Raw genomic sequence first — 27,706 nt, forward strand, 5'->3', positions numbered from 1 at the left:
GGCAGACTGTTTTCCGAGCTGACAGAGCGCAAGACTCCAGCAAGATGAGAGGAATCGGACTCGTTTTCCACTGATGATACTAGGTGCTCAAACACAAAGTGGACTCCATGTTATCATCACTGCTGTTTACATTCCCCCAGACGCAAATTCACAAAATGCACTGCACAATTATGTATTTTTGTACAACAATTACCTTCATATACATTTAACACTCACGTTGGGGCCATTTTGCATATAGGACTTTTACTCTGGATACTCTGAATACTTTGCTGCCCATACCCAAGTTAGTTTTTGAATACGGGGCTTTTATTTGAAATAGAGTATTTTGTCGTTGTGGTATCAGTCACCACTCAATGAGTTACATGTCAATCAATTTTACTGGGTTTGTTCATAAAAACTTTGTGAACAGAAAAAGGACCAGAACTAAAAGGAAACATTTTTTAATTTGGTCCAAATGAACAGTGCAAAACATCTTTGCGGGGGAAGTGTCTTTTGTACTCCAGCCATTAATCAAATGCCATTACGAGATCTTCAGACTGTACGCTAAGATATATAAAAAAGTATTTTCTCCATGTTTCACATCACATGAGACCATATGAGAACATTGTGTTACCATATCAACCGTCTAAAATGTGTGTGTTTCACTTTCAGGAAACTCTCCGTGTTGTGTTTGTACCTGGGACTCACAGATGGTGCAGTCAAATTGTCTTCCCAAATAAACTCATCTAATTTCCCCATGTGGTGATTAAGTATGTACAATGAAATAATTTGGTGTTCCGTCGCAACCAATTATGTACACTTTGGAGTCGCGAGTGGCAACATGAGAGAGACACAAATTAGCTGCCATTTGTAACATTTATCCTTCCTGGATATCGGAAGCCAAATCAAAGCAATTATGACCCGAGCGTGCCTACTTTGAAGTTTACCAAGTTCATTACGCAAATTAACTTCCTAATTAGCTTTTGGCTTCATACGCACCTTCATCCAATTTTTCAGGGCGCTTTTAAGTAATGGCCGGCACACAAGAGCCCAAACAAAGCTGTGCGTAAATACAACAGGGGCAAGAGAATGGGCCACTTACAAATCAGACCTAATCAAAATCCCAGCATGAACCGAGGGACACTTGGCAGGTGATGTCTGAAATACTGTGACAAGTCTAAAAGACTCCACGAGGTCTTCTACATGCTGCATGTAATTTCTAATTTCTGTAGGGCTCGGAAAAACACATTTTATTTCAGTTTTGTTGTTTTGTGTTTGCATCATGTGTGGGTGCAACCAGAGGAAATGACTTTCAGTAGTTAAAAGGGTTGTTCTTCAACAAGTACTCCGCCTGGAACAAGACAAACCAAAAGAGATGATCATGATCAAAATCTAGTGAAGTCAGTTGCTAAAAATCAGGAAATAACGGGTGATTAACGGAATACCAGGAAATCCACAGGGTCCTGTGGTCGGGAGGTGCAGCATTCGATCAGGCCCTGGGTCAGAATGGGCATGACGTGCTCAGTTAGGTAGTTCCTCATAGGGACTGACTGGGCCTCCAGCAGCTCCTCCTCCTGCTGCCTCACCGCCTTTAAACCTTTAGTCTGACACACACAAAATGCACCAAACTTCATTCATCCAAACATATCAAACACAATTAGCTATCAACACTTACATTAAATAATTTTGCAATAGTACACATTTTGTAGTTTTGGCCATCATTTCTATTGCCGATAATAACGTTGTACTCCGGAACAGGAAGTGATGTCATATCTCTGCATAGGATTTTCCAATTAACACGAAAATTGAGCCCCTAACTTCCCATGCCCCACCATGACTCTATTCAAAATATGGTGCCAACTGGACGCTAGAAGACGCAAAATAATGAAATATGGAAAACCTATCTCATAATCAAAAGTTATTAAAATCATTTTGATACTCCAAAAGATGCAAAAGAGATGACAAAAATGACACCGGTCAGCCATAACATTATGACCACCTGCCTAATATTATGTAGAGCCCCCTTTTGCCACCAAAACAGTCCTGACCAGTTGAGGCACGGACTTTAGACCACTGAAGGTGTGCCGTGGTATCTGGCACCAAGACATTAGCGGCAGATCCTGTAAGTTGTGAGGTGGGGCCTCCATAAATCTGACTTTTTTGACATCCCACATGCTCGATTGGATTGAGACCTGGGGAATTTGGAGGCCAAGTCAACACCTTGAACTCGTTGTCGTGTTCCTCAAACCAAATACGGCTCATGTGTTTGGGACAGATTCTGTCACATCTGCACCTGAAAAACAGGCGCAAAAGCCTTATTACATCTGAGCTGACAACAGAGCAAACTCCATCCAGTGAAGAAGACTGTGAGAGGCTGTTGAATGCTTTGGTAAAAGCTAGTAAGTGGACCTTGTTTCTGTGACACATGGCCTGAGTCTAATGCTTGTGTATTGTCAGCAGCTTCTATTGACTTAAACAGACGCACTGATGCCTCCTAGATGTGGTGGAGCTATTAAATGTGATATGAAATGTTACATGCAGCTCATACTTTTTCGATTTACTGTGTACACCGCACAGAGGGACAGAGATCCCAAATACATTCATGGAATACACTTATGTCTTATGGACGTCCTTATGGGCATCAGCAGATGTGTTTGATAGTTAACTTGTGAAGCGCCGCATATACATCTCCAAACAACATCCCAATATCCAAACTCCAGCTCTCATCCCAGTACCTACCCACTCGTCCCAGTTTGCAGCCCTGTGTCTGGCCTCCTCTGCCTCCCTCCTTTCCTCCTCAGCTTTATCCTGGACCTCTCTCCTCATCCTCTCCTCAGCCTTCCTCCTCTCCTCTCTCTCTAGCTCCTGCTTGCTGGGGCCGTAGTTCCTGGGCTGGCCCACCATGTCAAAGATCTTCTGCTTCAGCAGCAGGCAGTCAGGTTCATTGCTACTGGTGATCTCTGAAGAGGAAGGCAAGAAACACAGTAAGGTTTGACAATATGGTGAAAATGTCTGAATCTATGGCAGATACATTTTTTTTGGCCGAATTACACACATTTCGTATTTGTACTGAATGCTGAACATACAGCCAGACCAACAAACCCTACACTGCAAAGTGGCAGACACTCAGACAATCAGTTCCTGGCTAACTCACATTGGGACCAAGGACTACAGTATGCAATGGAAGGATGCATTCACAGTGTTAACTGTTAGAATAAGGCAAAAGGACGCAGCGTGAGGCTCATTACGGTCACAACGAGAAAGGAAGAAGCAACACAGTCACACAGAGACCACACAGACGATGACCTTGCCAGGGATTTGTCCCTTTTCCCCTTCTGGGACCAGTACAGTACTCTATCCCTGTATGTCGTGTTTATCAAAGCAAATAACACCAAAAGTTACTTTGAGGCGGCACGTAGCCTTAGAGAGATAATTAAAAAAATTAACGTTTGGCTTTCAGGCTAATGATAATTCTGCCAACCCACTTGCTGCAGGAAGCACATCCTCTGCTGGGCTTTCTTAGTGAGGGAGCTGATGTTCTTAGTAAAATCCACAACCGCCTCCACTGTTTTATTCTGGCTGCACCAGGTCAATGTCCCACTTGTAGCCGGACTCATCCCCACCAGAGATGATCCCAATGAGGGTGGAGAGGACAGGAGGTGCACCTGTTGGTGTACAGGCAGAAGAGGGTAAAGAACAAAGCCTTGATGGGCACCATTGCTGATGGTCCAAGAGTCCGAGAGATGTTTTCTCAGCTTCACATGCTGCCTCCAGTCAGACAGTAAGTCTGTGATCCACCTGCTGGTGGAGTCAGGCACACAGCTGGGAGAGTTTGTTTTGCAGCAGAGCCAGGATGATGGTGCTGAAGGCGCAGCCGAAATCCACAAACAGGATCCTGATACAGGTTTCATAACTTTATTTCTGAGTGTTCCACTGCAGCATGGGGGATAACGTGATAGGCACTGCTTATTGCAGTGTAACAGCGATACAGAACATTCTCCCGTCTGGTTGGACATGATCAAGTTCATCAAGTTTGTTGCACAGTAAGCACACGTTGGAAAGAAATATTCCTGGCGGAGACGCACAAGCGCCATTATAAAGCTTCAGACGGGGCAAACTGCACCTACCAGTAGGTCTGAAGGTGCAAACCATCATTTTTATCAGTGATAAACGGTAATCCAGAAACATTTAACATATTATGAGTTTTGGATGTCCAGGAAAGGATGAAGTAAGGTGATGTTCGTCATCATGGTAACAATAACACGCGTGGTTAACGGTGGAAACGGTCATAGAATTCTTAGGTTTAGGCTCCAAAACTGCTCGGTTCTGTTTAGGAAATGATGATGGTTTGGGTTAAAATAAGTATGTTAGTTAAAAAAGTGTCGACATTTGATTTCACACTGGAAACAAACAGCTGTCTCATGGGTAAGAGTCCTGTGTTTGACCCACACCACTACCCCGACCACGGCCTCAGGTGGACTTTTCTCGCTCTTTAAACTGTATCCCCTGACCTCGACGGCACAACAAAAAATTACCTTCTAAAATGTGCTGATGTGCTCTAAATCTGCTCCCAATGACAACTGATAACGCCTATTTAATCAGATCTGCCTGGGCCCCAACATGGTCCAGTCAGCAATTGTAGATCTGTAGCACCCCCACACAGGATTAGACATGATTCATGGATTACCCAGGTACAGAGGGGTGATTTCCAGCTCATTAAAGTAGTTGACAACAGTTTCATCTTCCACGTTGTTCTCTCTGTATCTAGCCAGTCGTCGCAGGAAGTGGTCCTGATCGTAGTTGTGTCCCTGTACCAGCCCCTCAGGCAGGTTCATCACCCGATCCTTCAGGAAAGCATCAGACGCATCCAGGTACAACACAAACTCTGTGGCACACACAAGGAAACCATAACAAATACTATAACAACGGAGACTCAAAGGCTCAGGCCTTTTTTATCAATATGGATGTTTTTGTGGTTACTGATTTTTTTTATTCATAGCTTATAGTTCTGATTGCTACAAGGTCTACAGGCACTGCTGTGTGTCGAAGTCTCTCCCTCCAGGGGAAATAACAGGATTGTAATGACAATACAGAGACCTGGCATGTTCTTGCTGTGTGAAGAAATCGGGGACGTTTCATCTTCTGATTCCTGCTCTACAGCTAAAAAAGAAAGAAAAACAAAACAGATATGTTGTGTTTGTATAGTATGTACAGTCTGTGTCCATGTCGAATTGAGCCTGTGTGTGATTTTGACACTGGTGCAGAAAGAGCTTTTTGTCAGTGTCTCACCATAGAAGAGCTCTTTAGCTTGATCATATGTCTTGGGAAAGCCATCCAGAACAAAACCCTGGTTTCTGCATGGGTTAGACATCAGCTTATCTTTCACCACCTTCACCAACAGCTGGTCCTCCAAAAGACCTAAAGGACAGAAACTCTGACATTATGTTGTGGCAACATAATCTTAAAAGGATATCCAATGATTTAGTACTACACGTCGGTTAAGTCAGGGGAATCGGCGTCGCCAGGTTATTGTTCCGGAGCTTTAGCCCCGAATCTCGCAGGTCTTCAAAGAACTGAGGCTGCTCACAATAATGTTGTTACATTTCGTTTGAACTTCACGTAAAGTGACCCCCCCCCACCACCGTTACTCAGCGTGCCTGCATTTAGAGAGAGAGAGCGCACTGCTCACAGCTTCAGGGCTTCTCACTACTGACTGCTGACTGTAATCCAACATGTAGATATAAATGTTGTTGGTCAGTGTCTGGTCAATATATTTGCTACACAAACGGTTAACAGTCCGCCACAAAGTAGCGAGAGAATAACATGACGCACTTGGCCACGACACAGACACCTGTCGCTCTCGTTACTCTCTGTCCTCCTCGCTCAGAGACACCTTCGCTCTGTTTGGACCGTCTCTTTGCTCCAGGATGCTTAATTCCCTCTGAAGCGGCTGAGCTGCACTTTATCAGAGATGCTCAAGTTTATATTTGTGTGGATGTGTAGTGAGATGAAGAGCAGTGCGCTCATCTCATCCAGTACGTCCCCAGACGGGCTCTATTGGACAGTCTGAAGGGAACTGCCCTATCAGCAGAGCGATAACACAGGGTAATGCACAGCAGAGGGGCAGGTAGCTTTTGTTAAAATATTATGATTTTATTCTCATTAGATTGCAATTTTATACTCATAATATTACAATTTTTATCTTAAGATATGATTAATATATTAATAATATAAAATTAATATAATCTGCAAATGTCAGAAAATAGTGAGAGATTGTTAATGTAAAATTAATAAATTTATCAGTGAGGTGAAAAGGTGCCATATGCACATTTAAAGACTTTACTTCAGCCATACCTGCATCTGTGTTGACTCAGCAGGGTTGAAATTAAATGAGAAAAGTTGATCTACAGGAGAAATACAGGATGTCTGAGAGTCTTACTGCATTATTTTACACTATATTTTCAATTGTCTCCTGTCACCTGAATTTTGTAGTAGTCAGTAGTAATTATAAAAAGCATAAGAACTGTATGGCCTATGATATTTAAAAGGAAAATTTAGCTCAATGATTTATAGGTAAAGCAGGTATAAGGTTCAGTTTGACAAACGGCATGACAAGTAGCAACAGAAAATGAGAACACACTGAAAACGGCATTAATTTAAATGGAATTTGTCCTCCTGTTCACCTTATTTATGAGAATAAATTGCACTGCATGCAAGTATTAATTAATATGATTCCTGATTAAAGTGTACAACATATTTGAGGTGTTCTTTTGCAGAAACAGAATCCGTTTGTGTTTATTATCCTCAGTCATGGATCTTTTTGTGGGCTGCAAATTATATAAAATTTTGTTTCTTTATTTTGCACTTCAGGGAAAAACAATCAAAGGAGTGTCTGAATATTTAGAAAGGCTTTAAGCCTATAATATATTTAAAGGTAATATTTCAATTCATTTAACACAGTTTCATCCTTCTGCCGTGTGAGTTGCCGTTTCTCATTTCTCCTCTTTATGTGCGCATGGTTCAGAGTTTACTTACAGGACGCACATTCTCCCATCAAGTTTGTTTTTTATAGATCACAACCTTTGCTTGGGAAGTGGCTGAGACATGTTTCCAGCCCTGTTTGTACGTGTACCGTTTATAAATGAGACCCCAGGGCTTTATATCTCTGACACTTCTGATTTTAACCGGATTTCATTTACACCTGGTATTAACAGGTGTCTCCAGGGTCCACATTGAGATCAGATTAAGATCCTTCGCTGTGTCCAGCTCAAAAAATCAAACATCACATCCTCCTCTCATTTGCGCAGGTCTAAAAAAAAGCTCTATAGACTGTATAATAACTTTCTGTGACATCTATTTACACCATGATTTGTTTTCCTCTCTGGATTACACAACATGTTTTCCTGTAACAGCTAAGCCAGGAAGAGAAAGTGAAACTTTATCTACCTGTCTTCATAATGTGTACTCCTTTCAGTTATTTTTGTAGTTTACTGAGTTTAACTCAACTGTGTGTGACTTCACGTTCACAAAAGGATATGTTCAGTTCCCCAAAAACATGAGCACATTCAATAAACAGAGCTCTTTAAGCGTGTTCATGCACAGCAGTCTGGACTCTACTGCTGAAGAAGAATGTGAGATATGGTTGAAAGGCCGTAAAGTTAATAATTGAATCTCCATGCTCAAGTTAATAGAATATATTAATGTTACATAATGTACCTGCAATAATACATTTTGGGGGCATGAAACAAGTTGTGAACACAATATTAACGTTTTAGGTGCGTTCGAGATGACCGCGGCTGACTTTTGCAGACTTGATAGTCTAACGTGAGCTGCACGTTACTGCAGAGGCGAGGTATAAAAACAGTGTTGTCCAGTCGGACACAATCTACCTGCGTTAGTTTACTGTGAGTTTAGAACGACTGATCTTGCGGCATCAGGCAAAAGGTGGTTTCAACTTTGTGCAGCCGGACTCGGCGCCTGCAGCCGCCTTGCTCCCATGAGGTTTTAATGTCATGTGACATGGGGACGTTTTGCAGCGCCGGCAAAAGTCGGACACATTTTCTAACCAGCATGCCTTATTTTACGTTCGGCATGCATCATGTTAAGTCAGCGCTGCGCAGCGCCGCATGAAGTCAAACGCACCTAATATCACATTTTTAGTTGATATAGCGAGCTTAGCAAATACTCGCATATCTACATACCCAGGCTGTACAGAGCAACTTTAGTATTCATTTGAAATCATGTCCACCTGATGATGGTAAGTCTAATATTCACTCTTTGTTAGCTCTGATTTTGGTGTGCACCAGCTCCTGAGGAAAGTATCTGACTCTTTAGATGCTAAAAGCTCCACTTTGTTCACCAGCTAGTCTCTGACTGTGTCTACTGTTTGAAATAAGATAATTACAAATTTACTCAATGCACCAACAAGCTTAACCTGGATATGCTGGCTGCCACGTTGTTAGATTTTACTGTTAACGTGTCTTTAAACTCCTTACATCCTGACACTATCATCGGGCATTCTTTTGGGGAAAATACAGCGTATGCGCTGAAAAAAGCAGAACACACAAGTGAACTTGCACCAACTCAACAAACTAACATCTTATTCACTATCGTAATACCATTTAACACCAGTGTAGACAGTCAGAGTTTGTCAACCCTGAGTTAAATTGGAGTAGGTTAAACTCCCTTCGTAGTATAGGCCACAGGTCTATCTCATGGTGGCGGCCAGGTGAAAGACAGTATGACGGATTAAACAGCCTCACTTTTCTTTACTATGACTCAGTAAGCGTTTCACTCTGTCCAGCATCCCTCCTCTGCACCACTATCTACAAACTGAAGATAAAGAAAGGGGGATTGAATGCCAAATCAGTGAGTAAGGACAGAAAAGTAGTTGTTTCTGGGAGATAAACCCTGGTTGTCTCAGTGTGTACCTGCATTCTGCTCCATACTGTCCTTCAGGGTCTTCAGCAGCTCCTGGGCCTCTGCTGCAGAGTCCTCCTTCTCTGCATCTGGATCAGCATTCTTCACAGCATCTTTCTAGAAACGGGTATGGAAATGGAATTGTAGGAGCATTAAAACACGTACTAGAAATGTATGTCTATTTTTGTTTTTGTGTGAATCAGGAGAAGCTCACCAGCTGTGAGACGGTTTCAGAGATGGTCTCCTTCAGCGTGATGTGATGGAGTTTATAGTGTTCACAGATCTGTTTGGACACTGTGCTCTTCCCCACTGCAGGAGGACCCAGTACACACAGACGGATGGGCTGGAAAGAATACATTTACATAGATTAGCTAGTACAACTTAACGAGAACCAAGACAACTATAATAACAAAGCACTTTCAGACATATGGGAAAGCAACACTACAGGTGCTGGTCATATAATTAGAATATCATTAAAAAGTTTATTTATTTCAGTAATTCCATTCAAAAAGTGAAACTTGGATATTATATTTATTCATTCCACACAGACTGATTTATTTCAAATGTTTATTTCATTTAATTGTGATGATTAAAACTGACTAATGAAAATCCCAAATTCAGTATCCCCGAAAATTAGATTATTACTTAAGACCAATACAAAAAAAGGATTTTTAGAAATGTTGGCCAACTGAAAAGTATGAACATGAAAAGTATGAACATGTACAGCACTCAATACTTAGTTGGGGCTCCTTTTGCCTGAATTACTGCAGCAATGCGGTGTGGCATGGAGTCCATCAGCCTGTGGCACTGCTCAGGTGTTATGAGAGTCCAGGTTGCTCTGATAGTGGCCTTCAGCTCTTCTGCATTGTTGGGTCTGGTGTATCGCATCTTCCTCTTCACAATACCCCATAGATTTTTTATAGGGTTAAGGTCAGGCGAGTTTGCTGGCCAATGAAGAACAGGGATACCATGGTCCTTAAACCAGGTACTAGTAGCTTTGGCACTGTGTGCAGGTGCCAAGTCCTGTTGGAAAATGAAATCTGCATCTCCATAAAGTTGGTCAGCAGCGGGAAGCATGAAGTGCTCTAAAACTTCCTGGTAGACGGCTGCGTTGACCTTGGACCTCAGAAAACACAGTGGACCAACACCAGCAGATGACATGGCACCCCAAACCATCACTGACTGTGGAAACTTTACACTGGACTTCAAGCAACGTGGATTCTGTGCCTCTCCTCTCTTCCTCCAGACTCTGGGACCTTGATTTCCAAAGGAAATGCAAAATTTACTTTCATCAGAGAACATAACTTTGGACCACTCAGCAGCAGTCCAGTCCTTTTTGTCTTTAGCCCAGGCGAGACGATTCTGACGCTGTGTCTTGTTCAAGAGTGGCTTGACACAAGGAATGCTACAGCTGAAACCCATGTCTTGCATACGTCTGTGCGTGGTGGTTCTTGAAGCACTGACTCCAGCTGCAGTCCACTCTTTGTGAATCTCCCCCACATTTTTGAATGGCTTTTGTTTCACAATCCTCTCCAGGGTGCGGTTATCCCTATTGCTTGTACACTTTTTTCTACCACATCTTTTCCTTCCCTTCGCCTCTCTATTAATGTGCTTGGACACAGAGCTCTGTGAACAGCAGCCTCTTTAGCAATGACCTTTTGTGTCTTGCCCTCCTTGTGCAAGGTGTCAATGGTCATCTTCTGGACAGCTGTCAAGTCAGCAGTCTTCCCCATGATTATGCCGTTTTAAAGGCCTTTGCAGGTGTTTTGAGTTAATTAGCTGATCAGTGTGGCACCAGGTGTCTTCAATATTGAACCTTTTCACAATATTCTAATTTTACGAGATACTGATTTTGGGGTTTTCATTAGTTGTCAGTTATAATCATCAAAATTAAGAGGAATGAACACTTGAAATATATCAGTCTGTGTGTAATGAATGTATACATTATACAAGTTTCACTTTTTGAATGGAATTACTGAAATAAATCAACTTTTTGATGATATTCTAATTATATGACCAGCACCTGTATGTCTATGAAACTGTTCATTATTTTGCCATTTCATTATAACTGTTTTTTTTTAGACATGTTTTGGCTTTCTGCTTAGTACCTACCTGCAGTCCCCTGGTCTGCCTGTATTCCTCTACCACCAGCTCTATGTTCTCCACCAGACCAAACTCACACAACCAGTTGAAAGAGAACAGTTCCATAACACGGATACCCTCCATGTGAAGGTTGACCAGTATGGAATCAATTTCCATTACCTGGCAAGGGGAAATAACATGTCAATAGATCTACAAAGAATAATTAAATGCTTTGGAAAATAAGCTCATTCACATTTTTTTCTGGGAGTAAGATAAAGCTACAAATTTCATGGAGGTGTGTTAAAGGTGGAGTAAGCGATTCTGGAGAAATCCAACAACATGACAAATATCTGATGTAGAGCAAACAACACAGAAAGTAATGTAACTAATGTCAGCTACGTTTTGGGTGAGCAAACTGCGGCTACAGCTGCTGCTGTGAAGCTAGCATGCAGAGAGGACGAGACAGTCCCAGAACCAGCACACAAGCTCCATTCAGCGATACTCACGACTCTCTTAAACTAGCATCACAACAGCATGCCTTGGCAAACTAAAAAGTAAGCTCTATGTCCATGGGAAGTTCATTTAGCATTACCTGACACACAAATCATGGCTGGGATAGTGTTGTGTGGCGAGGTGCGGGCCACCTTTGTTTGTTTCCAACTTACAGAGCCAGGCAAGCACCGTATATTTTATTTAGCGCACACATAGAACAAACATCTAGCAAACCCTGAAGAGATATTTGCTGAATATGACAAAAAGACGTTACCCCACCTTTAAGTAAGACAGGACATAGTTAGCCTAACTTCACTTAAAGTCTAGAAGCCGGCATAAACAAATAACCAACACCTCTAAAGCTCACTAATTAATATGTTTTATCTCTTTCATTCACTGTATGCAAACAGATATAGGTTAAGATATAGATAAGTTTGGCAATCTCACTGAATACATATTTAATGTTCAAACTGAGAAACACTAATTGTTGAAGCTTTGTAGGTGGAATTCTTTCCCATTCTTGCTTGATGTACAACTTCAGTTGCTTAACAGTCCAGGGTCTCCATTGTCGTATTTTGCGCCACACATTTTCAATGGGAGACAGGTCAGGACTGCAGGCAGGCCAGTCTAGTGCCTCAAACCACGCTGTTGTAACACATGTAGGATGTGGCATGGCATTGTCTTTCTGAAATAAACTGGAACGTCCCTGAAAAACACTTTCCTTGGATGGCAGCATATGTTGCTCTAAAACCTGTATGTACCTTTCAGCATTAATGGTGCCTTCACAGATGTGCACGTTACCCCTGCTATGGGCACTAACACCCCCCCATACCATCACAGATGCTGGCTTTTGAACTTTGCGCTGATAACAATCTGGACGGTCCTTTTCCTCTTTGGCCTGGAGGACACGACGTCCATAATTTCCAAAAACCAATTAAAAATGTTGACTCGTCAGACCACAGCCCACTTTTCCACTTTGCGTCAGTCCATCTCAGAGAAGCCGGTGGCGTTTCTGGGTGTCGTTGATATATGGCTTTCGCTTTGCATGGTAGAGTTCTACTTGCACTTGTTGATGCAGCGACGAACTGTGTTAATTGACAATGGTTTTCTGAAGTGTTCCTGAGCCCATGTGGTAATATCCTTTACACATTGATGTTGGTTTTTAATGCAGTGCCGCCTGAGAGATCGAAGGTCACGGGCATTCAGAGTTGGTTTTCGGCCTTGCTGCAGAGATTTCTCCAGATTCTCTGAATCTTTTGATGATATTATGGACCGAAGATGATGAAATCCCTAAATTCCTTGCAATTGTACGTTGAGAAACATTGTTCTTAAACTGCTGGGCTATTTGTTCACGCATTTGTTCACAAAGTGGTGTTTGGTTTCTGTAAATATGATCACATAGTACAGTCTAGACCTGCTCTTATGAAAGGCGCTCTGAGATAACTGTTGTTGTGATTAACCTGTTCACCTGTGGAATGTTCCAAACAGGTGTTTTTTGAGCATTCCTCAACTGTCCCAGCTTTTTTGGATCGTGTTGCAGGCATCAAATTCAAAGTGAGTGAATATTTGCAAAAAACAATAAAGTTTATCAGTTTGAACATTAAATATTTTTTTTTTGTGTGTTGTGTGTCAATTGAATATAGGTTGAAAAGGATTTGCTAATGAATGTATTCTGGTTTTATTTACATTTTACCCCACGTCCCAGCTTCATTGGAATTGGGGCTGTAGCAAAGTATCTTCAGTGTTGTCACATGAAAAGATATAATCAAATATTTACAAAAATATGAGAGGTGTACTCACTTTTGTGAGATACTATAGCTAATTGTTTTATACAAAATGTTCTTTACCTTCCCTTTATTGTGCAGATTAAACAAAACAAATGTAATGAGTAATTAGTAACTTCAGAGTTGTTGGTGGGTGAATTTTTGAATTAGCCCATGCTCAAATTCTTAATGCTAAGCTAAGCTAACCATGCAGACCCCCCCCCCGCCACTGCCCATCTACTATAACTACAAGGCAGTGGTTCTTTAACTTTATTGCTGCAGAAGATGCAACGCCTGCTAATCCAGGAACACACAAAGAGTCTGATATAAGAGGTTATTATTAAGATCAACTCCAATGTTACATGTGATTACAAAAGAGCAGAACGGCTTAGAGTGGGTGAGGAGGAGGTGAAATGCTGCCTCCTATTTGTTTGGAGCATGTGGCCAGGAATTACACATTACACTTTACCATTAAGGTTTTGTAAAATGTAGAGCTAGGAAGGGTTAGGGGTTAGGGTTAGGGTTAGGAAGAAGTCAGTTTTAATTTCTAGTGTATTAGCAGTAGTAAAACAAGATTGTGAACAATTCAGTGTTAGTCCTGGCATAAAAAAACAAACAGTAAACTAAGTGATATTTAAACATCAGTGGAACATACACTCAAGTCCTGTGAAAAGAAGGCTTCCTCAAATGGCCTTTTCCGGATCTTCCCTGGTCCAAGTACAGAGGCAATTGTCTGGTGGAGAAAGAACTCACTTTCATTATATCATCATCATCATCATCATCCTCCTCTCTCTCTCTCTCAAAAAAAAAAAATAGAGGATTTATATCAATATACAGTAGGTGGATATACTGAATCTCTGTAGACAGATGTAAAACCTGATACACAGTTTTGTTTGTATAATACAATAAAGGTCTAAATTGGTCAGTAAGTCTAACATTGTTGAGTTTGTAAACGTGTCACTGCAAAAGTTGAACAGGCTTTATTACATTTTCAGCCCATTCATAGGGACACATTTCTAATTTGTGACAAAATATTTCTTGATCACTTACTTACACATACCTTCACAATGTCCTCCATGGTATTGGTGGAATTGTCCACAGCTAGTAGGTAATAGGGCTTGGGCTGATGTTCAATCACATTCTGAATCACACTTTAACAAACACATTACATTTATTACAGCATAGAAATATTGACTTGTAAATATTAAATGTTGTCAATTTAAGTCAATATAGACCTGATTTCTTAAAGCTTGTTGCAAAGCAGGAGTCATATCAATGATTGTTCAAGGGAGCTATTATAGTGTGTGTGTGTGTGTGTGTGTGTGTGTGTGTGTGTGTGTGTGTGTCCGTGTGTGTCCGTGTGTGTGTCCTACCTTGCCAGATCATTGACGTGAATCGTGGGAACCTTGTTCTTGCCGTCTCCAAAGACTGGTATTTCACGTTCTTGTCCCAGCCATGATGTCTAATAATACAGTTAATTAGTTACACATGTGAAACAAATTCACACTTTTCACATTGTTTGTAAGGGTTGTGATGGTTTCGTTAATTTTTCCAAAAGAAAAAGACAGGTGAGATATGATACTGAATTTGATTCCTCTCCAGACCATCAAATGTGCATGAAAATTGGCTCCTGTTAAATAGGTACAGAGGAACTAAGCAGGTGGACACAAATTCCACTGGTATTGTTCACACAGATGTGCTGTAATAAAACAAGCAGTTTTACAGAAATTCATATCATTACTTTTTTAGAAAATGAACAGTCAAATAAGGCAAGGGAGAAGGAGCAGCAGCCGGGCAACAAGGCAGAGGAGAGAGCAGGTAGTTGAACAGCACCAAGACCAAAAAGAGATGATGAATCAGGAAGTTCAGGCAGTTTGGATTCTGAAAATGATCGGGAAGAAAGAACAAGATGTGAAGATATCCCAGAATATTGGCCAGAAAATCAAGGAAAGGAGAAGGAGCTACAGGTGCATCTCAAAAAATCTGAATATCGTGGAAAGGTTCACCACCACAATGAGAGTTAAAGGCTCAGCAAACCTTTGCAGCTGTTTTGAGTTAATTAGCTGATTAGAGCTCTTCTCATGTTGACATTTCTGTTAGATATAGTATCGTAAGCATCAACATTAAAACAAAAATGAAAGTGAAATATTTCTCTTTATGTGTAACGAATCTAGAATGTAAGTTTCACTTTTCTCAATTAAATTACAGAAGAAAATGAAATTTTCCTATTCTAAATTTTTGAGATGAACCTGTGTATCTATGGCTTGTGTGTAAGGTAACACTTTTTGTTGTTCAACCTGCAACAAGGCTAATGCTGCTGGACCAGAGACAGGTGGAAAACCTGTCACGTCAAACAGAGGAGTTGATCAACGTGCACAGCAACAGTCTCTCTGTAAGAATACATAATACAACGATACAGAACTTCAGACTTTAGGAGACTGTAGGACATGCTGTGTAGGTGGCTGCAAGCCTCAATCAATGTTGGTCTTTCTTTGATAAACTGTACCGCCTCTATCATGCTTCTGCTAAAAACCAAAGACAGCTGACTGCATGTTGTCAGACACTTTCACTTTCAAGATTAACTGGCTATTTAGGCTATGGCTACAGGCTATAGGTCAGGTAACTTAAAATGGCCCTGCTTGTAGTGTATTGTGAGGAAACATGAGAAAAAGGTAGGGTATTTACTCATTACTTTAATATGCAGAAAAAAGACAGTTGATGTAGAGAGAGAAGGAAGATAATTGGATAAAATTAAATTGTTGAATTTGAAGTAATTGTACTTGGCAGCAAAGATGAGAGGCTTGGGGTTGCTGCTCACCTAAACGTCAAAGGCACTTAAACACAAAAGAGCAGGTTAAGAAACTTCTACCTAAGTGTCATGTAAAAGCAGTAACAATATCAACATTTTATCACCTTATAAACATGGTCAGGGACCTTCTGAAAAAACAAGAAAATTAATCCATGCTTCTGTCTCTTGCAAAACGGACTACTGCAATGGACTTCTGACAGGACTACCTAAAAAGACCAGCAGGCAACTGCAATGCATTCAAAATTCAGCTGCAAGAGTCATTTTACGTCTTTTTCTGCACCTCTTGCTTTCTCCTCAGATTTCTTGATGTCACATTTGAAATTAAGGCAAAATCCAAAAATAATTGAATAAATAAAAACACATGTTAGCGGTACACAACAAAGATGGTGAGAGCTGTAGCTTCTAAATGCAGAACATATATTAGACTAAAATTTCACTTTGGAGAAAATGTGAGTAAAACTAATCACACTTAATCAAAATCAGATGCCAAAAGTAACACTGTGCTTAACTCCATTAAGATTCAGCTTAATGTGAACCTGGTCGGACTTGGGACCCTTGTTTGGTTTTAGTTGCTAGGAACCAAGTGGATCTTCAATTCAAACTTTTGCTTTGTCCAGACTGCAGGCCAAAGTGACCCAATTTTTTTTGCCCATATGTGACTCAGATCTGATCTTTTTATAACAGTGTAACAGGCCAAGTCATAAGTAATCTGATCTTCAGTTCGGATTCGGGCCACTTCCATATGTGGTCCAAATCCGATACAGATCTGATCTTTTGGGATGCGACCTCAGTCTGGACACTCAGGTCGGAATTGATGCGACTTTGACGTCACTCTAGAGCAGCTGTTCCCCCCCCAGATGGAGCAGCGATGTACAAAAGGACATTATTAAACATGTGTCTCCTCTACCTCACTATCATCTGCTCACAAATTCCATTTGTTACACCTGAATCCACCGGACCGCGAGCTCTTTACTGAGTTAAGTGCATGCTACTTATCTGAGCGGACGCAAGAGAGAGACAGAGAGTGATTCTTATTATTTTACCTACAACACTATTTTCCTCTTGTTGCACTTTTTTTCCCCTTTTCATTTGTTTCTAGTATTATTTTTTAATATCTAGTTTATTATTATTATTTGTTTTTTAAGGTGTTTGTCTAATTTTTGAACAGATTACACTTGGAGATGAAATCATTTACAATAACATGTTGGACTGTGAGTGTACATTCTAGGTCTGAGATCATCAGCTTTTGGTTTAAAGAGCAGAAACTCAGATTTTAATAGAGTTAAAATACTCTGACATCATAGTTTTACAGGAGACATGGTGCAGAGATGTTTCCACTGGTCGTCCTCACAGCTACACTGAGACTATTATACCATCAACAAAAAATCCCACAATAACCCAAGGCAGAGATTAAGGAGGCCTGATTATATGGTGTAAATCAGAACTGAACCAGTCCATCATAGTTATTAAAAAAGAAGAATCTTATATATGGTAGATTATTTCATTACAGATCTAGATCCAATGTCTTTCAGAGCTTTCACAGTCAGCCCCCTCACACCCCTCTCAGACCACAGCAAAATCACTATCTATCTGAAAAGGGCTCAGTCTGAGTCTGGGGCCCTTATTGCCTGTGAACTGTTTAACAGCACATACTCATACAGATGGACCCCAGACAGCATGGGGGCGTACCAAAAGGCACTGGAAAATCAAAACATACATGATTTAACTCATTTATTTCTAAGTGAAACATTTCCCCAGAATAATTCTGGTGTAAATTCTGCTGTGGACAAAATCAATTCAATATTTCATCATTTGGCTTCATTGTCTAATTTGAAAGCCTCCAAACCAAAACCTCAACAAATGAACAATAACAAATGGTTTGACACCAAAACTTTAAGGAAATTACCAAATGAAAAGCATAGGGACCCAGATAACCACAACATACGCTGTCAATATGAGGCCACTGTAAATGCTCCGTACTTGTATAGCGCCTTTCTAGTCTTTTCGAGCACTCAAAGCGCTTTTACACTACATCTGCATTCACCAGTCACACACATTCATACACTGGCAGAACAGGCGCCAGGGGCAATTTGGGGTTCAGTATCTTGCCGGAGGACACTTCTACATGCAGCCTGGGGGAGCCTGGGGGAGCCGATTGAACCGCCGACCTTCCGATTAACGGCCAACCCACTCTACCTCCTGAGCCACAGCCATCCCCGCTCGCCACTCTGAAACAATACAAGTACACCCTAAAAACTAAGAAAGAACAACACAGCAAGAACCAGCTCTGTGAAACTGAGGAGTCCTTGGAGTCCAACCAGTTCTGGGAGAAAAGGAACACCCTAAACAAAACCCAGCAGGATAAATTGGCAATCCAAGATGGAAATACTTGGATTAATCATTTTAGTCAATTATACAGTAATATTATAAAAAATGATGATCAGCACAAGATATTCACGAAATGGAAAACTCTGGAGTCAACCAAAACCCTCTAGATTACCCTGTAACAGAACAAGACTTAACAGAAGTCCTCCAGTCCCTGAAAGGAAAAAAGGCTTGTGGTATTGATGGAATCCTCAACGAAATGCTCAAATACTCAGACCTTAAAATCAGATGGGCTATACTAAAACTATTCAACACTATTCTAGCAGCTGAAACAGACATCTGGAACAAAGGTTTAATAACCCCAATTCATAAATCCGGAGATTAATATGATCCAAATAACTACAGAGGAATATGTGTATCCAGTAACCTGGGAAAAATATTCTGCAACATCATTAATAAACGACTTGTCAACTGTCTTGATGACCACAATATTCTGCATAAGTTTTTTTTGCCAAACTGCCGCATAACGGACCATATATTTACCCTGCAGATTCTAATTGATCAAGAATTAAACATTAAGAAAAGAAAGGTATATGCCTGTTTTGTTGACTTTCAAAAAGCCTTTGATTCCATCTGGCACGAGGGCCTCTTCTATAGGCTACTTGAAAGTGGCACTGGAGGAAAAACAAATGATTTGATTAAGAACATGTATATAAAAAGTGAATGTGCCATAAAGATTGGAATAAAACAAACAGAGTTCTTCGCCCAGGGCCGGGAAGTGAGGCAGGGATGCAATCTCAGTCCAATTCTCTTCAATCTATATCTCAATGAATTAGCGAACCAATTAGGGAGTTCCACAGCACCTGGCCTCCTCCTGAACGACACAGAGATCAGAGGTCTGCTGTATGCAGATGACTTAGTGTTGCTTTCACCTACTAAAGAAGGTTTGCAGCAGCACCTTAATCTCCTGCAAAGATTCTGTCAGACCTGGGCCCTGACAGTAAACACTGCAAAGACCAAGATAATGATCTTTCAGAAACAATACAGAAATCAGGTTACACACAACAACAACATTACATACACAGGGAACTTCAACATGGCTGTGAAAGATCTGGGACAAAACCATCATAGAATCTTTCCATACTGAGTTCTGTAAGAGCATCCTGCAGGTGCAGAGAAAAACACCAAATAACCTGAGCAGAGCTCGGCCAATACCCCCTCTTACTAAAAATACATAAAAGATCAATTCAATTTTACAATCACTTAAAATCATTAAACCCCCAGACATACCATCACAAAGCCCTAACATACCAGGAGCTGAAACCAGAGAAGAGTCCCCTCAGCCAGCTGGTCCTGAGGCTCTCTGCAGTAACTTCCCCTGACAGCCTCAGGACAGCAACACCAACTCAAGCAGACCAAACCAAATTATCAACAAGCAAAAAGAAAAATATATTGAATACTGGAAAGAAACGACCAAAACACAAAGTAAATTACAATGTTATCTGACCGTAAAAAGAGAATTCACACTGGCAAATCACCTTAGCACAATAAAATGTCCTAAACTAAGAAAAATGTTGACAACATACAGACTGAGTGAACACAGCCTGGCCATAGAAAAGGGTTGCCACAGACAGAGCTGGCTAACCTGATGCCCTAAATATAAAACATTAAGACAAAAACACTTTGCAAACATTTCCCAAGTATACTCCGAATTCAAATTCATCTCAGACACACAGAAACCCCTATTTACTGGTAGAAATGCCCAAATGTGAAATAATTGCTTCAAAATAAGTCTCCTCATGCCACGAAGTGAGGACAACCAGTGGAAACTCAGACTGATAAAGAATGTATACATTTTCAAATTATTATTATTTTGATTTTGATATTTTAGTAATTGTTTTGTTTTTACATTTGATAGATTTGATTTTTTTTATCAATAATTTTTTTAAGTTTTCGTCTATTAATATACACACATGTATAATCTATTTATTTTTTTAACACACACACAGGCTTGTTTTATTTATTTATTTTATTTACATTTTTAATATATTTAAATTTTTCTAACACACACAAACACACATACACTTTAATTACTTTACACTTTAATTACTTGTTTAATGAAATGTATGGGATTGATTGTTCTTATGTAGTTTGTATGATGCTTTGGCAATATTGTTGTTATACATTCATGCCAATAAAGCTAATTTGAATTGAATTGAATTGAGAGAGTGTTGCGCGGCATATACATTATACAGCAACAGAAACAGTAAAGAATGTCATGAAAAGAACAGAAAGTTGTGAACATTTGTCATAATTCGAGAGAGATGTGACCCCGGGAGTAAACCAGGAGAGGACCATGAAATACAGGAGTCTCCCGTGAAATTTTGGAGCTAACTGCTGTAGCTTGTTTACGTCTGTACGACAGTGTGCTGCGTGTGACGTCGTGTTATTCTTCTGCGCATGCGGGTCACTTTCAGGCCGTGGACAGTTCCCACTGGAGTCTGATATGGGCCACATTTAAATAATAATGTGAACTGTCAAACAAAAAAATTGGATCTGGGAAAAAATCGGAATGGAGCATAAGGCCTGCAGTCTGCAGTCTGAACGTAGCCTACGTTTCAGTGACACATCGGTATATTAGGAAAATAAAAGTGGATGGTGTTGATAGCTAAAGCAACAATGTACAGTAGTCTTCAAATCTCACCTTGAAAAAGAAGTGGAAGACATGCTCTCCCATCCCGTACTGAAGTCCTGATGCCACCACGTAGGTTGAGAACAATTTCCTTTTCTACAAACAACAACCATGTGACCAGGTGGCATGTGTCAATAGCATGTGTCTCCTATACAAAATGTGACAACTTAAACACATTTGAAACTGACAGTTTCACCCATTTTGACCACCCTCTTCTCCAGGTCAAGGTGTTGTTTGAAGTTGGGATGCGCTCTTCTTTTCCTGAAAATCTCGTCAGTGAAAGGAAGCTCCAGACCATCCTGTTACACAACACAGACAACAACAGGGATGCTACTAGCAATGAAGTCTCCCACCGTAGCATAAATGTGATGTCGGCAGAGCTGATGAGTAACCAGACCTGAGATATTGTAAAAATGAACAGTAATTCATTGGGGTTATTGCAAAAACAAATTAGTATTGATTAATAAATGACAGAGTGCAGGTACTCATTATAAGCACTCACTGGCCACTTTATTAGGTACACCTTGCTAGTACAGGGTTGGACCACCTTTTGCGTTCAGAACTGCCTTAATTCTTCATGGCATACTTTCAACAAGGTGTTGGAAACTTGACATGATAGCATTCTCATGTTCTCATTTCTAAATAATAAACTCTGAACCGCCTACAATTAGTGCAGAACTCAGCTGCTAGGTTATTAACCCAAACTAAGAAGTTCGACCACATCACTCCAATTTTAAGCTCTTTACATTGGCTCCCTGTCTGTTTTAGGATTGATTTGAAGTTCTAATTGATTACTTTTAAAGCTCTTAATAGCCTGGCTCCAGAATATATTCGTGACCTTTTAACCCCTTACGAACCTGTACGCAGCCTGACATCCTCCATCCCTGAATCCAGGCTGAAATCTAGAGAAGGCTTTGCAATAAGGGCCTTTTTAACTGTTGTGATTTTAATTGTTTTAATTGTACTTTCTAAGTGCTCTACAAATAAAATTATTATTATTATTATTATTATTAAATCCCCACCCAATCCCTAGATTGGGTATTTGAGTTACTGTTGCCTTTCTGTCATCTCGAACTGGTCTGCCCCTTCTCCTCTGACATCAACAAGGCATTTTTGTCCACACTGCTGCCGCTCACTGAATATTTTCTCTTTTTTAAACCATTCTCTGTAAACCCTAGAGATGGCTGTGCGTGAAAATTCCAGTGGATCAGCAGTTTCTGAAAGACCAGCCCGTCTGCCACCAACGACCATGCTCGGTTTGAACTTCAGTAAGTTGTCTTGACCACGTCTACATAAATGCATTGAGTTGCTGCCCTGTGATTGGCTGATTGGCTAATTGTGTGCAAACAACTGAACAGGTGTACCTAATAAAGTAGCTGGTGTATGTTTATTAAAGTATGGCTATAGTATGGCTCTTAAACATATTGTTCAATCCTTCCATTATCGATAGATAGCGGGGGGCTGACGATGATCCCAGCGGACATTGGGCGAGTGGCAGGGTACACCCAGTCAATCAGGACAACCATTCATGCTCACATTCAAACTTACGGACAATTTGGAGTCACCAGTTAACCTAACCTGCCTGTCTTTGGACTGTGGGAGGAAAGCAGAGCACGCGGAGGAAACCCACGCAAAATCACTAATTACAAAAAACTAAATATATTTTCAATTCACTTGAAACTTCAATAATATATAGTGTGAGGAGTCAGCTGGCATTCTGTTTTAGACTGTATCATTTTAAACTGAACATATTTGGGGTTGTTGGCTGGGTCGACGAAAGAAAATATTTGGTGATGGACAGTTATTATTTTTAAACATTTAATGAGGAATAAAAAGGGATTCATGTTCACAAAAATAGAATATATTAGGCTAGCCAAAGATACAGTATGTGTGCACTTACATGCTTAACTGGCTTGCTGCACGCCCAGGTCATCACAGTGGAGATGAGGATGAACATCTTTGGTCCAGAAAAATTACTCATTTCATTGTGGAGAGCTACAAATACAACACAAGAAGAACTGGCAGACAACATCTCTATAACAAATACTACTTAAATCACAATGACCATATCCAGATATGTCTGTTTTATTGGGACAATTTCAATTGTTTTGGGGTTATTTTTGGCATCTTAGGTCAGTGTCTCAAACTTGGACTTGGGTCCCAACATGGTACAATATTAGACGCAGATGTGGTTTATAGGACGACTGCTGTGATATTAGAAGTCATTGTAGTAGCAATTCTGAGAACAGAAGGACAGTCCCACAAGGAGACCATTCCTTGTTCCTGATAACTAAAGACTCAAATTAACTGACAACATGAAACCTCTTTAATTGCTGAGGCCATGACAATTAGTATGAAAAATGGGGTCACAGGCCAGAAACAGTGCAAAAACCCTGCTAAAAAGTTTCATTAATGATATTAATGGACATATTGTATTTGTGAGCAGCATTATGAGAAAATATTCATGTATACTATATCACTACAACAAAGTATTATATTTTGCTCCATAATTGAAAATACTCACATTACATATTGTATATATTTTTTGTATGTATATACACAACTGTACATATTCCTTGTTAATATAATTTAGTTTGATGTATTTTAAATGTGAAATTATTGACTAATACAAAATAAGAGTAATGGGTATTGCATTACTGGTAATGAAGGCACAAGAAAAGATCTTAACCGCTTAACGCTGATTGTTGTGAATTCGTATCACACCTCTTCCTATCAGACTGCAGCCGAAATAGCATATGGATTCCCCCAATGCCAGTTTGTGCATATTCAATATGTAACTAGGAACCGTTTGCAAGCGCAGGTTTCTCGTTTATGACTGTTGTCACTAATGCATCATACCTACATCATTTATATCTATTCTATGTTCTATAGACAAATTAACAATCTCCACTTAATTAATAATTAATTAAAGCATCAGCTTGAAAGCAAATGAAAGCACAAGTAATACATTTTCTTATATAATTGTAAATAAATTCAGGCGTCAAGAGGTTAATGCAGCCTATGTAAACAACCAGTATAGTATGTAGCAGAAACTACAAATTTAAATTGACTTGTTATGCTCATCATTATATTTTTATTTTGGGACTCCACAACAGTAACTGTTTAAAAAATCCTAATTTATCTTCTACTGGCCCTTGGCTTCATGCAACTTCTCAGTTCTTCCTGTCTGAAACAAGCCATATCTAGACTAAACGATTGTAATCCAATATTCTTCCTGTTAAATTCAGCGAATATTTCCTCAAAGTTCACTTGCTCTCCATCTTGTGTGCTCGGGAAAAAAATCCGGTTTTCTTACGCAGCCCTGGCTCTGTAAATGGAACACAAAGAAAGTGGTGCGGTACGATCTCCACATCACTGTTCCAGCCAATCAGCAACAGGTGGCGGAATCACACTCGTGCACAGGAGCAGTAGGAGAGAGAAAGTTGAAAACACTGTACAACTGAACAGGCTGGTTACGTCTGGTTCCAAAAAACAAAGATGACGACGGCCAAAATGCCAAACTCGAGGCTTCAAAACAGTAGTCCACAAGCTAATGGGTGACGTATCTGTGACTATGTCCACTTCTTTTACACAGGCAATAAGCCAGACTCGGAGCTCGTTGGTGTTTGTAAACACTGCTAGCACAGGAACTTTGGGCAGCTGGAAGGAGGAGGTTTTAAGGCCCAGGCTAACTTAGCTAACTAGCAAACGTTATAAAACATTCAGAGCAGTCTGAAGCCTCAGCCTTTTTCTCATAGGGATTACTTTTACATATGTTTACCTCATTATATGAAACTATTTAACATTCAACATTATAACATAATGAAGCGATATAGCAGTGGCACTGAGAAAGACAAATGGTACCTCAATGAATCACTACAGGACAGATAATATTAATATCTGACCGGACACTGACCGAAAGAACCAAACCAGTTATATATTGTAGATGCAGTTGAATACTTCAAAAGCACAAACCAACTAAGTGTGAACAGTCTGAAGAAAAGTAAACCCATCAACACTGAACAGAGACTGAGAACTGCTTACCTGAAACAGCCCAGAGGGCTTCTTCCACCTGATCAGCATGTTGGGTAATGTTGTAGATGATAACATCACACTCCTTCAGTTTTGACAGTAGCTCATCCCTGTTCAGGTGCTTCCATAAAAACAAGAAATGAAATAGAAATGTCTAAAGTCCTGTATGGAAGCCTCTAGGGGACTACATTAAAATTATGGATGCACCCATCCGACTTTTTCAGTCCCGATACCAATGCCTTGGCTTTGGATAACCTACTGCTTCAGAGTGTAATCCACCGCTGTCATAGCTGTACACAAGCATTTGCTATGATTACATTACAATAAAAAATTAGCAAGTCAACAACTTTGCCAACTGTCAAACATCAAGCAAGTGCAACAACACAAGACATAACAATATTACTTACTTGTCCAGCTGTGTACAGCCTTTTATTTCACAAAGCTCTCATCTTGGTCACTGTTTTTCTCGTCTTAGCTTCCTCCGTTAACAACCTCTTCGCCTCTGCTATTAGCTAATGTTAGGTCCATAGAGGCTGCTGAGCCTGGTTATGCTGCAGCTCTGGCAGACATTTCTCTGACATTTAATTTTCACAGTCAAACCCTGCTGTACAATTGACAATATTCAAATGTTCATTTAAATATGAATTTAAAATGCAGCATAAATAATGTAGCCTAATGTTGTATTTGTGCAAACAACATTAAAGTCACTCTTCATATGGAAACGGCGTTTGACATTTCATTTTCAAAAACTTAACCTGCACATTGGTCAGTCCTCTCATCAAAGGCGGGTCTTCAATTATGACATCAACCATGGGCTTTCTACCAGAACCTGACTTCTGCAGTCATTGCATGTTGGAAAAGTTCGTAGCTTTGTTCCTAAGAGAAGCTGCAGAGGTCAGTGTAGCAAAATTTACCCCATATTGATTTTGTTTGTTTTAGTTTAGTTATTTCCCACACACTGACAGATAAACACTGCTACTTCTGGTCGGCACATGAAGCTGTCCATGGCCGGTAGGTAGAAATTGTAAATGTTAATGAACCAATTCACTGAGAAAGAAGTGATGACCTAACTGAAGACCCGCCTTGATGAGAAGACTGAAAGACTGCAATTTCATTTTGACACAAAAATAGTGTGGTGACATGTAAAGACAAGACATGCAAAAGACTGGTGGCGCTGATTCGCTTATTGAATTCAATTACTGCCCTCTGTACAGCAGGTTAGGGTCTGCAGTTTCATTTTGACAAATTTACAAATTTACAAATTTTACAAATTCCTTGCATAAATGTTGCATAAATGTAAATATTGTAGACATTTAAATTAACATTTGAACCCTGTCCACTGTACAGCAGGGCACAATGTTAAAAAATTAAATGTCGAACAGCTTTACCATTTTCATTTCAATATGGTCATAGAATGCCCATATGGAAATTAAAACAATTTGATTATTGCCTTTTTAAAACTCAAATAACGCATATGTGGACAGGTATGATATTATGATTTTAATATAGTCCCCTATAGGCTTCCACACATTAATAATGTTCATTTACAGTTTGTCAGATTGAGTACTTACTAGATACTCCTCCAGCACATATGGTCTGTCCTCGTCCAATTTGTCGGAGACAGTTCCAACAACGTGAAAAGCTCCTGCTCCGCTGGGGTTTGAAATCACCTTCTCCTCCTCTTCTCCTTCAGAATCAACAGGTGTCCTGACCACAAATTCAGACAAAAACTGCAAAGAAGATAAATAACTAACTTTCGTTGCTGAACAAAGTTGTCGACGAACGTCAGTGTGTGCTACGTGGATTTCCTGCTGTGGCATCTTCACGCTAATTCATGACTAACGTTACAAACCATGAAACAATGACTGCTATTAACTCACATTAACGCTAGCTACCAGCTTCACTAGCTCAATTCAGACATTCCACATTAAATATATTTACCTTGGCGATACATTTAGAAGCATATGAGTCTATGTTGTTGATAAAAACTCTTTTAGGCGGCTGTTTGTGATTCTCCGCCATGTTAGCCTCCCAGCAGCAGCTTGCAAGTGTTGCTGTCCCGTTGCCATAGAGATGGCCCTCTCGCGCCAGCGTCGCGTGAGTGTTTGCGCTGCGCAGTGCGGAGGAGCAGTGCACACAGATCACCGTTTAAAAGCGGGGGGGAGGTGGACAAACACCCGAAAACACCGTATTAAACGTTTACAGATGGCGCCACGTAACCTCACTACACTGTACAAAGGCAAAGCACAATCTATCATTTTAACAGAGAACACCTGGCCACAGTCTGGTAGGATGTGGACGTAAGTTACGGACCTAACGTTACTTAAATCTCAGAATAAAATGTTTAGAGCCCCTTAAATCTCTCGTGGCCTTTTCACTGTCCACAGTTAACATATGCTCCATCCTACACTGTGAATACCAGGAAATGAAAGCTGAAATTCTGAACTCTTGTCTCATACTCATCTTAATGACTCTGATCTTAAACCCAAATGTCTTCAGTGATCAACAAAAACAAAGGAATTTGCCTTACTGTTCCAATTCTTTTGGAGGGGACTGAAAAAATAACAAGTGTGGCATTACAGTAGTTTAAACCAATACATAACCACCTTTTCA

General features: G+C 40.3%; 1 protein-coding gene across 2 annotated transcripts; it reads right to left on the reverse strand.

The window, feature by feature from the left end:
- Positions 1-424: 424 nt before the first annotated feature.
- ak7b (adenylate kinase 7b) lies at positions 425-27,283 on the reverse strand. 2 transcript variants are annotated; one of them, XM_038728296.1, is made up of 18 exons: positions 27,035-27,281; positions 26,665-26,823; positions 25,106-25,214; positions 22,962-23,056; positions 21,250-21,360; positions 21,074-21,157; positions 14,609-14,697; positions 14,296-14,386; positions 13,891-13,968; positions 11,011-11,160; positions 9,113-9,241; positions 8,910-9,015; positions 5,269-5,397; positions 5,077-5,139; positions 4,667-4,864; positions 2,719-2,939; positions 1,425-1,583; positions 425-1,330 (listed from the first exon to the last, which is right to left on the reverse strand). In XM_038728296.1, exons 1-18 carry the CDS (start codon positions 27,113-27,115, stop codon positions 1,292-1,294), a joined length of 2,091 nt encoding a protein of 696 aa, XP_038584224.1. In that variant the 5' UTR covers positions 27,116-27,281; the 3' UTR covers positions 425-1,291. The 2 variants fall into 2 exon arrangements, 1 of the variants encoding a protein (XP_038584224.1); XR_005445575.1 differs by lacking the exon at positions 425-1,330 and adding an exon at positions 2,200-2,272 and having other exon boundaries at positions 1,450-1,583; positions 27,035-27,283.
- Positions 27,284-27,706: the final 423 nt, after the last annotated feature.

This window comes from Micropterus salmoides, unplaced genomic scaffold (genome assembly GCF_014851395.1).
Source record: "Micropterus salmoides isolate LMB-PRFRI ecotype aquatic unplaced genomic scaffold, ASM1485139v1 Ms_hic_scaffold_19, whole genome shotgun sequence".
Taxonomy (NCBI): Eukaryota; Metazoa; Chordata; class Actinopteri; order Centrarchiformes; family Centrarchidae; genus Micropterus; species Micropterus salmoides.

Coding starts and splice junctions, on each gene's coding strand:
- ak7b (XM_038728296.1), bottom strand. CDS start 27,115: ATGGCGGAGAATCACAAACAGCCGCCTAAAAGAGTTTTTATCAACAAC. Junction 5,398..8,909: donor CAGTATGGAGCAGAATGCAG/GTACACACTGAG, acceptor TCTGTCCTTTAG/GTCTTTTGGAGGACCAGCTG. Junction 1,584..2,718: donor CTGCAAACTGGGACGAGTGG/GTAGGTACTGGG, acceptor TGTGTGTGTCAG/ACTAAAGGTTTAAAGGCGGT.